The sequence below is a fragment of the Staurois parvus genome, unplaced genomic scaffold, assembly GCF_062004578.1.
Source record: "Staurois parvus isolate SC_StPar_1 unplaced genomic scaffold, SC_StPar_1.0 ptg000155l, whole genome shotgun sequence".
Taxonomy (NCBI): Eukaryota; Metazoa; Chordata; class Amphibia; order Anura; family Ranidae; genus Staurois; species Staurois parvus.
In genome coordinates this window covers 3,454,834-3,469,458 of record NW_028317951.1, presented here as the reverse complement: position 1 = coordinate 3,469,458, position 14,625 = coordinate 3,454,834, and the positions used below count along the sequence as shown (strand labels likewise).

Below are 14,625 nucleotides of genomic sequence, written 5' to 3'. Positions count from 1 at the left end.
TGGATGTGGGTGTATACATTTATACATATATTTTTTATATTTTTATTTTATATTATTTATATTTTTTTATTTTTTGAGGGAGTATGTACAGTTGCAAGAAAAAGTATGTGAACCCCTTGGGATTACGTGGAGTTTTGCATGAATTGGGCATAAAATGTGCTCTGAACTTCATCTAAGTCACAACAATAGAAGAACACAGTCTGCTGAACATAATACTACACAAACATTAGATGTTGCCATGGTTTAATTGCACATAACATGTAAACATTCACAGTGCAGGGAGGAAAAAGTATGTGAGGCCCTAGCTTAATGACTTCTCCCAGAGCTAATTGGAGCCAGGAGTGAGCCAACCTTGACTCCAATCAGTGTGATGATATTGGATGTGTTGCTGACAGCTGTCCTGCCCTTAAAAAACACACACCTGTTTTGGGTTTACTGGTTTCAAGAAGCACTGTCTGATGTGAACCATGCCTCGCAGAAAAAAGCTCTCAGAAGACCTACGATCAAGAATTGTTGACTTGCATGAAGCTGGAAAGGGTTACAAAAGTATCTCCAAAAGCCTTGATGTTCATGTGTCCACGGTAAGACAGACTGTCTACAAATGGTGAAAGTTTAGCACTGTTGCTACTCTCCCTAGGGATGGTCGTCCTGTAAAAATGACTGCAAGAGCACAGCGCAGAATGCTGCATGAGGTAAAGAAGAATCCCAGAGTGTCAGCTAAAGACCTACAGAAATCTCTGGCACATGCTAACATTTTTGTTGACACATCTACAATAAGGAAAACATTAAACAAGAATGGAGTACATGGGGGGACACCACGGAGGAAGCCATTGCTGTCCAAAAAGAATATTGCAGCACATTTGAAGTTTGCAAAAGAGCACCTGGATGTTCCACAGCACTACTGGCAAATTATACTGTGGACAGATGAAACCAAGATTGAGTTGTTTGGGAAGAACACACAACACTATGTGTGGAGAAAAAAAGGCACAGCACACCAACATCAAAACCTCATCCCCTCTGTAAAACATGGCGGAGGGAGCATCATGGTTTGGGGCTGCTTTGCTGCCTCAGGGCCTGGACGGATTGTTGTCATTGATGGGAAAATGAATTCCAGAGTTTATCAAGACATTTTGCAGGAAAACGTACGACCATCTGTCCGCCAACTGAAGCTCCGCAGAGGATGGGTGATGCAACAGGACAATGACCCAAAGCATACAAGTAATTCAACAAAACAATGGCTGCAACAGCACAGAATACGCCTTCTGGAGTGGCCCAGTCAGAGTCCTGACCTCAACCCGATTGAAATGCTGTGGCATGACCTTAAGAGAGAGATTCACACCAAACATCCCAAGAATATTGCTACACTGAAACAGTTTTGTGAAGAGGAGTGGTCCAAAAATACTCCAGATCGTTGTGCAGGTCTAATCTGCAACTACAGGAAACGTTTGGTTGAGGTTATTGCTGCCAAAGGAGGGTCAACCAGTTATTAAGTCCAAAGGTTCACATACTTTTTCCTCCCTGCACTGTGAATGTTTACATGTTATGTACAATTAAACCATGGCAACATCTAATGTTTGTGTAGTATTATGTTCAGCAGACTGTGTTCTTCTATTGTTGTGACTTAGATGACGTTCAGAGCACATTTTATGCCCAATTCATGCAAAACTCCACGTAATCCCAAGGGGTTCACATACTTTTTCTTGCAACTGTGTACCCGCTTATATTATATATATGGTTATATACATATTTTTGTAACATATTTTTATTTAAATATTTATATAAAAATATTTTTATTTAATTGTTTTTTTGTTTGTTTTTCTTTATGGACATACAGGAGGGATATACTTATATGTTATAAAGGTTTTAAATAATTTTTAATAAATAATTATTTTATTATGCGTAATTATTGGTAGTTAGTTCATGATCATTGACATGATTAAGGGGAAAATGGATTGTAAGCCCCTTTTTTGAGGTATTTACTGGTTTTTATGGTGAGCTGAGGGTATTTACCGCTATTTCTATGGAGAGTTGAATAATTTACATGTATCTTATGTGAAGGGACCTCACGGTGTGGTTACAAGGGATGACAGGTATGTATTTTACCTAATGAGGTTAATTTTCATGGGGATGAAGGGGAGGGACTTCCCATTATTTAAGAGGCCTATGACAAGCAGTGTGCGTCTTGAGAATGCCCTGTGGGTGGGGTGAAACGCGTCGATGCACTTCCGGTTGGCTGTCCATACACCCCGCATCATTTCCGGTGAGTGGAACGCACGCTGAGTGGTGCGTTCCAAGCGGCCATCTTGGTTCATTGTTGAATGGTGTATCCTGTCATCCTGCAATTGGATCAGGCTGTGAGGTCTCGGCTTTAAACAAATGTGGAACCTGTGATTCTGTGGGAGCTCAAAAAGCAATAAACGCTGTTTATGATCATGAGAAATGTGAGTGGTCTGGTAAACGGTTTTTGGTATAACACAGTTTATTAGCAGTATTACACTATTGGTATTTCTTTTCCCTGCACTGCTGTGGAGCTGGAGAGAGGAAAAGGCAGGAGCGAGTGGAGGAATATCTTATACTTTCTGGTGGAAAGGAATCCTGGAGGTCTAGGAGCCCAAAATAATCCTAAAAGGTGCAACACTCACCAACATCTGGTGAGTGTGGTAGATGTTGGTTTTTCACTGGTGGATGGAGGAAGTATTTTTTATGGCACTGGGGAGAAAAGATTTAATATTTTTTATTTGGACTTTACATATATTTTTGGACACTTTATTATGGGCAACACATTAATTATTTAATTGTTTTGGAATATTCACATATTGATTTAATAATTTTTTTGTCACAATTATTTTATGTATAATTTTATTGAGGTGGTGATCTGCGCTGATTATTGTTTTTTTTCTGTTTTGGTTTTTTTGACCTGTGTGCAGCAGCAATTCACAACCTTGGTTCATTATTGTTTTGTAAGGGGTGATCCTGTGCGCTGGGGTTTTTATATTAAGTAATTAAAACATACCTAAAGCCAAAACGTTGAAACATTTTTCTTTCCATTTTGGATAACAGCAGGGAGTTTTCAGAACAAATTGTCAGGTCTCCTTTTGCTATTTGTGCCCCATTGGGGTAATTTTACTTCACTTTGTGCCCAGAAGCCACACCAGAAAGTCTGAGGAAATCTCCCCAAAGTGAGGTAAATAAATCCACTCGTAGCTGTGCCCAAGGAAAGTGCCCATTTGGAAGATTTCCTTTCTATTCCTATTCTTCTTCATTCTTCAGGTTTTGGTAGGACAACTAGAGAGGGTGAATATCCCTTGCAGGGACACAGACAGCAAACAAATCCTGAAAGGTAGTTCTAATGCCTCACCATTCTGTCCAACACTACAAAAATGTCTAATGGCATTAACTCCTCAAGTAATTGGAACTCTCCCAGGGCCACAAAACGTAGACCAAGCTTCACTATTTTCTTGAACCAGCTGAACCAAAAAGGTTATGGGGGTGTGCCTCTCCTTCTAACTCTGACATCTAAGATTTAGATATCATACAGATGTATCTTTGTATTATCAATATTCATTTTTCAAGGACCATGTTGAGTTCAATATTATGTACATTGGATGCTAAAGAGTTTGTGTTTTATGTTTCTGTAGCCTGTTTTTATGTTATGTTTGCTTTTTATGTTTCTGTATAACTTCAAGAAAATAAGATTGAACTAAACACTATGTGGATTTTGTAAGTCAAAATATGTCCCAAGCATTTAAAGTTCTGCTACATGTATTTGGTAAAAGAAAATCCCAATAAGCATATATTAATTGGTTTGTGCAAAGGGTATAGCATCAACAAACTATAGTATATATACTGTAATCTATGCAGGTATGACGCTAAACAGGTAATGATCAGCGACTTATACTGGAACTGTGATAGTGTGCCGGGCAATCTGACGTTAGCTGATGCTGTATGGGTTGTACACTAACTGACTGACACAGTGATCAGTGCTAATATGGTACACTGTCATTGTACTAATGACAATGCTGGGAAAGGGTTAACATCTAGGGGCAATCAAATGGTTAAAGTGATACTTAAGGTCTATTTTTTTGAAATTATTGAACATGTAAAATTTACCTGCTTTGCACAGAGTAGCCCCTATCCTTTTCTTCTCGGCTCCCCTGATGGCACTCCTTGCTTTTTCCCCCTTCTGAGTGCCCCCAGAGCAAGCTGTTTGCATTGGGGTCACTCGTGCATGCTCACTCCTGAGCCCACTCTGTTTGTCTATAAGATTAACAGCAGTGGGAGTTTATGGCTCTCACTACTGTGTCTCAGCCAATGAGGGCGCAAGACTCCTATTGGGGGTATGACACACTCAAGCCCACCTAGCAAAAAGGGTCAGTGGGCCCCTTTCCTTGGGATCAGCCAAAGTCGACCACGAGTTATAGGTGGGAGATTCTCAAGAAGAAAGACAACCCCCCCCCCCCACACATCCTCTTCCCCTAGACTTAAGGGTAAGCCCAGATAGCCCAAACCCTTCAGTGTGAGTGAAAGGAAAAAAACACACGTATAAGTGCAGGGTGACCCACAAGTGGAGAGACAATAAATAAATATGTAAAATAAAAAAGTGCTACTGCTCTGTGGCCTTATAACAGACTTAGCCCATGGGGGTAGTGCAGAAAAAAATCTTAGGTGTTGTAGCCTAGTGCAGTTTCACACAGTGGGGTCCCAAACCCATAGTTCTACTTCGGCACTCCCAGGGGGTGGTGTACACCATGGCCCTCTGCCTTTCCAGCTCCTCACCAGACAAGGCAACACAGTAAAATCAGGAGATACTGGGCCCCTTGGAATCCTCCACTGCCTAGGGACATTCTGGTTTCTGTTCCCATGGGGAGATCCCTCGTGGCCCCCACCATACCAGCAGGGATACTATACAGTCAACCATCCCAGCCAAAAGGCCGGAATGATGGCAAAATAGTTACTACATTTGATCCAACCAAAAGGCTGAGAAGCAATCTACAGATTACAGTACCTTAGCCACATAATACTGATGGTTAGTGAGAGAACACCCCCTTACACCTGTTGTCAGTGGTAAATTGCTGTGTTACACTCACGGTCAATGAGAAAAATGCCCATTACAATGGTGGCTGATGTACTGCCCCAAACATTGGTGGATAGTAGGATGCTTCGTACATTGGTGGTAAATGGGACAAAAACATTCCCCTTTATGGACAGCTATTCATCATTGGTATGCTTGGTTATGTACTTAAGAAATGAGATTAGATGTTCCACCAGTCCCATGCCATTTGCTCTGCTGAGTGGTGTTATTGCCTGTGTAGCACACAGGTGGGATCGGTTTGGCTGTTTGATCCCAGGTTCCATTCCCTGATAGATACAAGACAGCCTGGCACATGGAATTTCCCAATCACTCAAATCAGACAGCAGGCTGTCCATTTCTTTTTTCCAGTGTTTTTTATTTTGTTAGAGAGCTGGGATAGGACAAGCCTAGGGATCCTCCAGTAACTGTAAACCTGAAAATGAGGACTCTGTATTAAACTCTTTATTAAAACATCAGGGTGAAATCACCCCCTTTGAAGTGTATAGATGAACAGTACCAAACAGGGACTCCTCAACAGGAATATAGTCCTGAGTGCACAAGTACTGACTGCTGATCTCCCAGAAAAGCCCCCAAATTTTATTAGGTCCAGAAGGCTGGTACTCACTGTTTCCTGATCTCTGGCAGACACCGGCAAGGTCAGTCAACTTCTGTATTCCAGTTTCCTGTTTCCTGGATCCATGGGAGGCTTTCTGTGAATGCTCTGGGAGGATAGAACAGAGTTCCCTCAGCCAAACCATAGCTGGTGCTTGTAGTTCCAGGCAGACCTCCCAGGGATGCCACAGCCCTCAGGCTGGGTCTTACTCCCCCAGGTAAAAGAGACCTCTGCCCTGGGCCTTAGCCTATTGATACCACTCCCAGCCCCCAACTGGTAACTTGCCTTATTGACCAGGGGTGGGCTAAGGAGATATTAAAAGCATGCTGGAGTCACCATTCTTCCACTCACTATCTACCAGGGTCCCTTAGGAGACAGGGGGAAGTGATTGAACCCATACCAACAGAGCCCAGAGCAGACCTAACTAATCCATCAGTGCTCTCCCTGCCTACAGGCCAAGAACTACATTTCTACAACCATAGCTCAATGGGTGCTACATGAGAAATAGGCAGCTGGTAAGTCAATCCACCACTGCTTGCTGCTCAATAAACTCCTAGCAATCTTTGCATGCACCCTGGGGCTCAAAGAACCCTGGTTGGGATAGGCTGCTTTAGTGGACCTGAAAATCATTTATTATGGTATATTTCCCACTATAGAGAGAAAACGAGCACTCCATCTTACTGCCAGGTCCTCCCTGGCTGCCAAGGCAGCACTGGAATCACCTCAAACAGGTACAATGGGATCTGAAGCTACCCTATTTTCTTCAAAACCAAATAAACTGTTAAAGGTGGAGTTCCGCTTCAATGTATTTTAATGATGGCCTCATATTAGTAGATACGCATTTTCAAAATGCAGAGCAATATTAAGTGGGGTAGCAGAATTACCAGCTTTTTAATCACATATATTTTTAGTATCACTATATACTGAAACATTTCACTATAGTTTTAAAAATACTGTACAATATCAAAAGCATATCCAAAAGCAAAAATTGTCTTTCTTAGTTTGGTATAGTGTATGAAAGGGTTGTGTCACCACTTGGGTAGATTCACCCTATTTATTTATTCTAGTAACCATTGTCTCTGAAAGTGAACATTAAAGAAATTAGAGGAGAAATCTTCCTATGGCAACACTTGCTATAGCAACCACTGTCCAAGAGGATTTCTTTTACTTTGGATTTCTTCTCAATTCCTGTTGCTTCTAAAACCCAGCGGAGATACAGCCAGCAATTAATAATTGATAGAGGTTTTACCCTTAGCTATTCTATTGAAAACAAGAAAGTTTGGGCTCTTTATACTTTATTAAAGCATTTTCAAACACTCACATTTCCATAAAATAGGTAAAATAATGTTTCAGTGCTGGAATTCCTGCTGACCTGCCCCTGCAAGGTAAATGATGTATTGATATAAGGATGAAAATAGGCTATATTAACCATATTGATGTGTCCTTGACTTTAGTGAATTTGCATGCACATAATCCCATGGGTATGCACCACATTAAATTTTAATAGAGTCAATTAGGTTATCCTTGTTGTACTATTTGGGAATGGCAACCTGCACGATTTTACAACCCTAAAAATCAGTCACAATGTATGCTGACATAGATAACGTGAGTGAATAAAGGACTATTAGATAATAAACATGACTAGTCTTAGTAAACCGTTGCTATGGAAACATATTACATGAATACTTTTTTGTAGTTCTGAGATAAGGAAGGATCTCTTGAAAAGTTCCTGGAAGCAAGTATGCAGAGATATGGAGGAAGGTTCCATGCATTACAAAACCTTTGTATCTGAAAGTTCAATCCCTTGGAATGCAGAGTCTCATTCCTTTGCAATGAATGGTTCTACTATCATTGCTGTACAATGGAGGGACCAGCTATTTAAATTGTTGATGTGGTCATCACCAACTTTTCTGATAACCTATGACTAAGCTACTTAGTTTTTGGTAATGCACCTCTCAGGAGCTGTAATGGTGTGATCAACGACACAAGGGTCCCAATACAGTTGTCAGAGGATCCATGCTGAGGACTGTATATAATTCATTTTTGAGAGAGAGAGAGAGAGACTAGGCCAAGCTCACCCAACATTGGTACACCCAGACATCTTAGCTCTATACTCTTGCCACATTATCTGTCTGTTGTCTCTTGTCGTACACTAGTTGGGAAGCTATAGTTTATGCTTCACATGTAAAAGTTCATTTCTTATTATTGGTGCACATTGTCAGTGAAATGCATATGCTACCGCATACTGTACTGTTATACTCTGTACACCTACTTCTCAATAGGGTTGGGCTTCATGTTCGAGTCGAACATAAGTTTGACTCCAACATGGGCTGTTCAAACAGTAAGGGTGTTTGGCGGGCTGTTCACCCGCCAGCCCCACAATGCACTGCACCCTGGCAGTGTATTGTGATTGGTCAAAGCAATGCACCTGACCACAGGTCAAGTGCAATGCTTTAGCCAATCACAGCGCATGATAACATCACAAGGGGGTGGGGATGACATCATCATAGCATTTAAGAACTGTCATCCTGATGCAGCTGTCAGATGGCGGGAGCCAGCGTTGAGAGTGGAGCGTTTTTTGTTTTTTTTTCAGGTCAGCGGTGTCAGCCGGCATTGTGATTGACTTTGGATCTACTTTTTGGATCTACTTTTGTGAATGGGTAGAGGTACCATGTACCCCATACTCATTCACATGGGGGGGCTGGGATCTGGAGGCCCCCTCATTAAAGGGGGCTTCCAGATTCCAATAAGCCCCCCACCACCCGCAGACCCCCACAACCACCGGCCACGGTTGTGGGGAAGAGGCCGTTGTCCCCATCAACATGGGGACAAGGTGCTTTGGGGGGGTGCCCCCCCCCCTGCCCCAAGGCACCCTTCCTTGTTGAGGGCATGTGGCCTGGTATGGTTCAGGGGGGTGCTTGCTCGTCCCCTCCCCTTTCCTGACCTGTCAGGCTGCATGCTCAGTTATGGGTCTGGTATGGATTTTTGGGGGGACCCCCACACCATATAAAAAAAAATTGGTGTGGGGGTTCCTCTCAAAATCAATACCAGACCCGAAGGACTTGGTATGGATTGGCGGGGAGGGCCCTTGCCAATTTTTAAAAGTTCCTGGAAGCAAGTATAATTTGCAGATATGAAGGAAGGTTCCATACATTACAAAACCTTTGTATCTGAAAGTTCATCCCCTTGGAATGCAGAGTCTCATTCCTATGCAATCAATGGTTCTACTATTGTTGCTTTACAATGGAGGGACCAGCTATTTAAATTGTTGATGTGGTCATCACCAACTTTTCTGATAACCTTTGACTAAGCCACTTAGTTTTTGGTAATGCACCTCTCAGGAGCTGTAATGGTGAGATCACTGTTCCTGATACTTACCTCCGAGTTCAATCAGGCACCCTAAAGAAACAGGAGAGGACCCTGACCTCTTCTGTTTAGGCAGATAGGATTGGAGGTAATTGGGTGTAAATGGACAGTAGAGTTGGTTTACTTCTGACTGCCCGTAGATCAGAGCAGGCTGTGTCCATGTCTGCTCTGCACTAGAAATTCTGAAGGACCCTCTGCACACTGGTATATACCCTTTCCAGCAGACTTTGCAATAAAGAATAGGGATATTTAGTTCTCACAAATTGCAATACAAGCTGGCCAACTGCGTTAACGTAATCCCTCTATGGCCAGTCCTACTCCGCTCTGCAGGCACTGAATGGACATGGATGTGTCATCTCCCCCTCTGACCGATCAGCAGGGGATCAGCGGACAGTTCTTCTGGTGACTGCAACAGAATCCGCACCTTTTGAAAGGGGCAGAAAATTGTAATGACTACAGATTGAAAAGGAAAGGCAATTTTTAATAACATTCAGGGCCAGTTCATACTAATGCGTTGTGGGAAACCGCATGTGATGTGGACAGGAATTGCACCACATTTCTGTTCAAATCACATGCGATTTCAGTCATTCATTTTGTATGGCTCAAATTGCACACCACACCCACAGAAAATGTGCAGAACGCTTTTTTCTGCACTGAAATCGGTTAGCATAGGTGTTCAATTCAGCCAATCGCACTGCGATTTATGAACCATTTTTGGGGTGTGATTAACTTAACATTGACACCCGCAGTGGTTCACATGAACGGAGTGCAGCTGTGATGCAGTACAGGAAATGCACAGGAATTGCTGTGAATCCTGAACCGCATCAGTGTGAACTGGCCCTAAATTACAATATGGCTTGTGTAGCAATTCTATATGCTATATAATATTTTTTTTCGTGAAAGTGGAGTTAACCTTTAAGTTTAACTTGTAGTGGTAATGACACCACATCTCATATGAGTAAATGGTATTACATAGAACCAACAATAGGGGACGGATGTTCACAATAGGCTGAAAAAGCAAGTGTTTCTATAAAATTACAATTTTATTATGATTCAGTTCTTCTTCAATGAACACTGATATAGGTTATTTGTGTTCAGCATACAAGCTGCTTTCTCTTTGCCTTATGCACTAATTCTAATTGATCACAATATACTGGGAACCAGAGATGATCTAAAGAACTGGGATATCCACAAAGCTGAAAGTGGTATTATAGCCAAAACCAAAAATGTAATATCTCGCAGCTTTCCAATCCTTAGATGTAGTGGCTGCACTAGTTTTCTTTTTGTAGGCTTTTTTGCATTTTTCACCTGGCGATTTGGCCAGAGCTAGTAACATATCTCCTGTATTAGAGTGCCTCCACTCTTAATGAATGAGCGGGGGGGGGGGGGGGGGGGCACCTTTGGACAGCAGCATTGTCAGTCTGGGGGGAGGGGAGTGTTAGATGTACTTGAAGATTTAGAGACACTAACAAATTGAAGCCATGCTTCAGCTAAAACTTTAAAAGCAACAGTTATTTTCCATTTGGAATAAAGATTTTACATACATAAATAAAAGCTGGCCATTGTAAGCATCCCTGCTGGTGTTAAATGGTTTGACTAAATTCTGTAACTGATACATTCTGGTGGAGAGCTTGCTCTTTTTAAAAGCAACAGATTTACTGGCTGGATCACTAGCAGAAACTAAAGAAAACAATCCTAAAAAAGAAAACTAATGTTGCCATCATATCTAAGAATTGGTAAGCTGCAACATAATAAATGTTTGCTTTGGGGTTTAATACCACTTGAATTTTCTACATGCATGCATACGTTTTTTTTCTTTTGTGTCTTCTTTGTGTATTTACATCAGTTTAGTGCAGCATTGGTACAGAACAATAATGTCCATACATGTCGGCATATAGCTGTACTTTGTAAGATTTTGTTTGTTTGTTTTTTGTTTTGTTATTTTTTTCTTTTTCAGTGTCTTCTTCTTTATGTGTATTTACATCAGTTTAGTGCATCATTGGTACAGAACAATAATGTCCATGCATGTCAGCAGTTATGCTTTGTAAAATTTTGTTTTTGTTCTGTTTTTTTGTTTGTTTTTCTTCTGTGTCTTCTTCTTTATGTGTATTTACATCAGTTTAGTGCAGCATTGGTACAGAACAATAATGTCCATACATGTCAGCATATAGCTGTGCTTTGTGACATTTTTTTTGTATTTTTGTTTTGTTTTTTTCTTTTTTCTGTGTCTTCTTCTTTACGTGTATTTCCATCAGTTTAGTGCAGCATTGGTACAAAACAATAATGTCCATACATTCTTCATGATACATGGCAGGAGAATGCATTGCACATAAAGACATGGAAAGGTAACAATGTGAACCCAGGGGCAGACTGACCATTCGGGTACTTGGACACTGCCCGAGGGCCCGGGGTCAGTAGGGGGCCCCATGAGATGCCCCTGGTACCTTTCATAGGCTTTTTGTTTGTGGTTTGAGTGTGGGTGAGGACACAGGGGCCCCATGATCCCCTATTACCTGGGGGCCCCATGAGTTGTCATTCTTCCCCTGTGTGAACCCCTCCATTTTTTGGATTTGTGTAAACTTTGACATTTCTATTTGTAGATTGTGAGTCACAGCCTGCATTCCTCCATATAATGGAGTGAAGGAGGTGAATGTGACAGGCACCTGCCTCACCTGTGCAGTCATGGTGATCAGAGCACACAGGTGGAGGGATGGAGGGGGAATAGTGGAGGGATGGGTGATTAGTCAGCACACACAATGAGAGGAGATGCCAGCAGGAAGAAATGAAGAGATCTGGGAGGTAGAAGTCATTGGAGCATAAGCTGATTTATGGGAAAGAGGAGAGGGAGCTGGAGGATGGCAGAGATAAGCCTGGTGGGAGGAGGTGATGGAAGGGGCAGGACACCCTCTGGGAGGAGGGGTAGGCACACTCACACTATTTGTAGCCGGGATCCGCAGCTCTGATCACAGACAACTCCACCAACACAGCATATGATGATGATGAGGATTCCGGGGATCTGCTGCCTGCTGGCTCTGCTGCCCTTCACCATACAAGCTGCCCCCTCCCGGGATCAGTCCCCCTCCGACATCACCACTAACAGCAGAGTAGCCCGACATGCAGCCCGACTCGCACTTCACTCCTTCAACTACCAATCCGGCTCTCCCCATCAGCTGCTGGAAGTGACAGATGTCAAGAAAGCCACACTCATGGTAAGTGACATTTAAACTGTAACCTGCAGCTACCACTCAGCAGCTTGTTGTGGTTACTTCACTTTCTGCATTCTCTGTTACTTTGTGCACTTTGATTCTGAATGTTTGGTTCTTTTTTAACATTCTTTATTTACTTTCAGAATGTTTCAATGAGATCTACTACTAATCTTCCCCTCCATGTTTATATGACATATAAAACATTCTGCTTCCCAATGATGCTTGAGGTGATTGTAGCGGTATTAGTGCACTTGCGACAGAAACATTTGAGTACTGACATGATACTTTTTTTATTTTTTTTATTTGCAGTAACATACAATGTATGTTAGTGCAAATAAAGAAAGTATCACGTCAGTACTCAATTGTTTCTGGCTTCCCAATGATAAAATCTCTACACATGCTGCTGAGGAAGGTTGGTTGGTATTAATCAGATTAATGGTGGTCATACACTCTTTATTTTTATTTGTTTCATCCGATCAATGTGCCATCCGATCAAATCAATCAAATCAACCAACAAGAACTTCCCTTCTGATCAATTTAGACTCAATTTCCATTACAATTTGATCAAATTGAGCTGATCGGCCAGAGAATTATGGATCGGCGTGCACTGATCAGCAGCACCGTGATACTTCGTTCATGAATACAATCGTATTTTGATCAATCTGATGATGAGATTACATGGTAAAAACAGAGATGTCATCAGTTTCAATTAAGAATTATGATCGTGTCTTCACCAATAATTGAAATTCACTTCCCTCAATGTGGTATGTCAACCAAATGGAACCTATCGGAAGCGAGCATTATTGATCATTTATTGAAGCATGTATGGTCACGTGAAGTTAAAGTGGTTCTAAAGGCAGAAGTATTTTTACCTTCGTGCATTCTGTGCATGAAGGTAAAAAAAACCTTCTGTATGGTGTTCACCCCACAGCCCTCTCTAATACTCACTTGAACCCCCTCTTGATCCAGTGATGTGCACAGGAGCCTCTGCTGTCCCAGGTCTTTCTCTGTTCATTGGCTGAGACACAACAGTGGGAGCCATTGCTCCCACTGCTGTCAATCACAGCCAGTGAGCCAATGAGGGGAAAGTGTGGGGCTGGGTTGAGCCACTGCTCTATGTGTCCTATGGACACATAGTGCTGGGCTTGGGAGTGAGCACTCCCCAGCAAGCGGCTTGCTATTGGGGAGACTGGTCAAGGAGGAGGAGCTTGGAGCACCGTGAAGAAGAGGATCGGGGCTACTCTGTGCAAAACCATTGCACAGAGCAGGTAAGTATAACATGTTTTTTATTTAAAAAAAAGAAGATTTATTATCAATTTAACCATAAACTATACTATTTGTACATTCTCCTTTAGCTCTACCATCAGTTGTATAGTAATAGTGTCTATCTGATTTGAAACTAATCAACTAGATTGCATAGGTTTGTCTGCATATTACATAGTTTGGGTAAAGCTGGCCATAGATGGATTGAAATTTTGGTCAGTTCAACAGCGACTGGCCAAATTTTGAACCATCTATGGCTGTTCTTGCTAAACTGAAGTTAAACGAACAATCAACTACTATCTAATGGGACTGTTGAAAAATGTTTGTCAATCAGCAGCCTACAGTCATCTGATCAGTGTATTATGACAGTGGAGGAGTCCTGGCTGTCAGAATACAATGGCACAGCAGGAAGGATTCTGTCATCCACCTTGCATGTGTGGATGGGAGAATCCATTTGATTTTGTGTGTGTGTAAAATATTTTGGTTGTTTATAAACATTATAGACACTTGGTGAAAGTGTCTATAATGTTTTGAAAACACTTGGTGGTACCTAATACAGCCATTCTCAACCAGGGTTCCATAGAAACCTAGGGTTCCCCAGAGGTTCCTAGGGGTTTCTTGATCTTTGGCCAATTGACATCTCCTCTGATGGTGCCTGCATGGTTCTAGTGCCAATAGCAACTGGCAGAGAGAGCAGCATGACACCAATTGGTGTAAATTACACCAATGTAAGAGACATGTCTCCCAATGACCACCAATATAAGGAATATTCCTCCCACTGACCACCAATGTAAGAGGATTGTTTTCACTGACCACCAATGTAAAGGGCATTCTTCCCACAGACCACCAATGTACAATGTATTCTTCTCACTGACCTCCAATGTAAGAGGCATTTCTCCAACTGACCACCAATGTAAGAGGCATTTTTCCTCTGAGCACCAATGTAAGAGGCATTTTTCATTGACCACCAATGTAAGAGGTATCCCCCCCACTCACCACAAATATAAGAGACATTTTCCACTGACCACCAATTTAAGGGGAACTCTTACTACTGACCACCATTGTGAGTAGCGTTCTTCCCACTGACCACCAATGTAAGACATATT

General features: G+C 42.0%; 1 protein-coding gene across 1 annotated transcript in view; it reads left to right on the top strand.

Moving 5' to 3' along the window:
* Positions 1 to 11,953: 11,953 nt before the first annotated feature.
* The window catches only part of RARRES1 (retinoic acid receptor responder 1), a 37,714-nt gene continuing 35,042 nt past the window's right edge, over positions 11,954 to 14,625 (top strand). Inside the window, exon 1 of the mRNA XM_089675422.1 lies at positions 11,954 to 12,259. Within this exon, the coding sequence (XP_089531548.1) occupies positions 12,041 to 12,259 (219 nt within the window). The 5' untranslated portion in view covers positions 11,954 to 12,040. The remainder of the gene's footprint in view (positions 12,260 to 14,625) is intronic.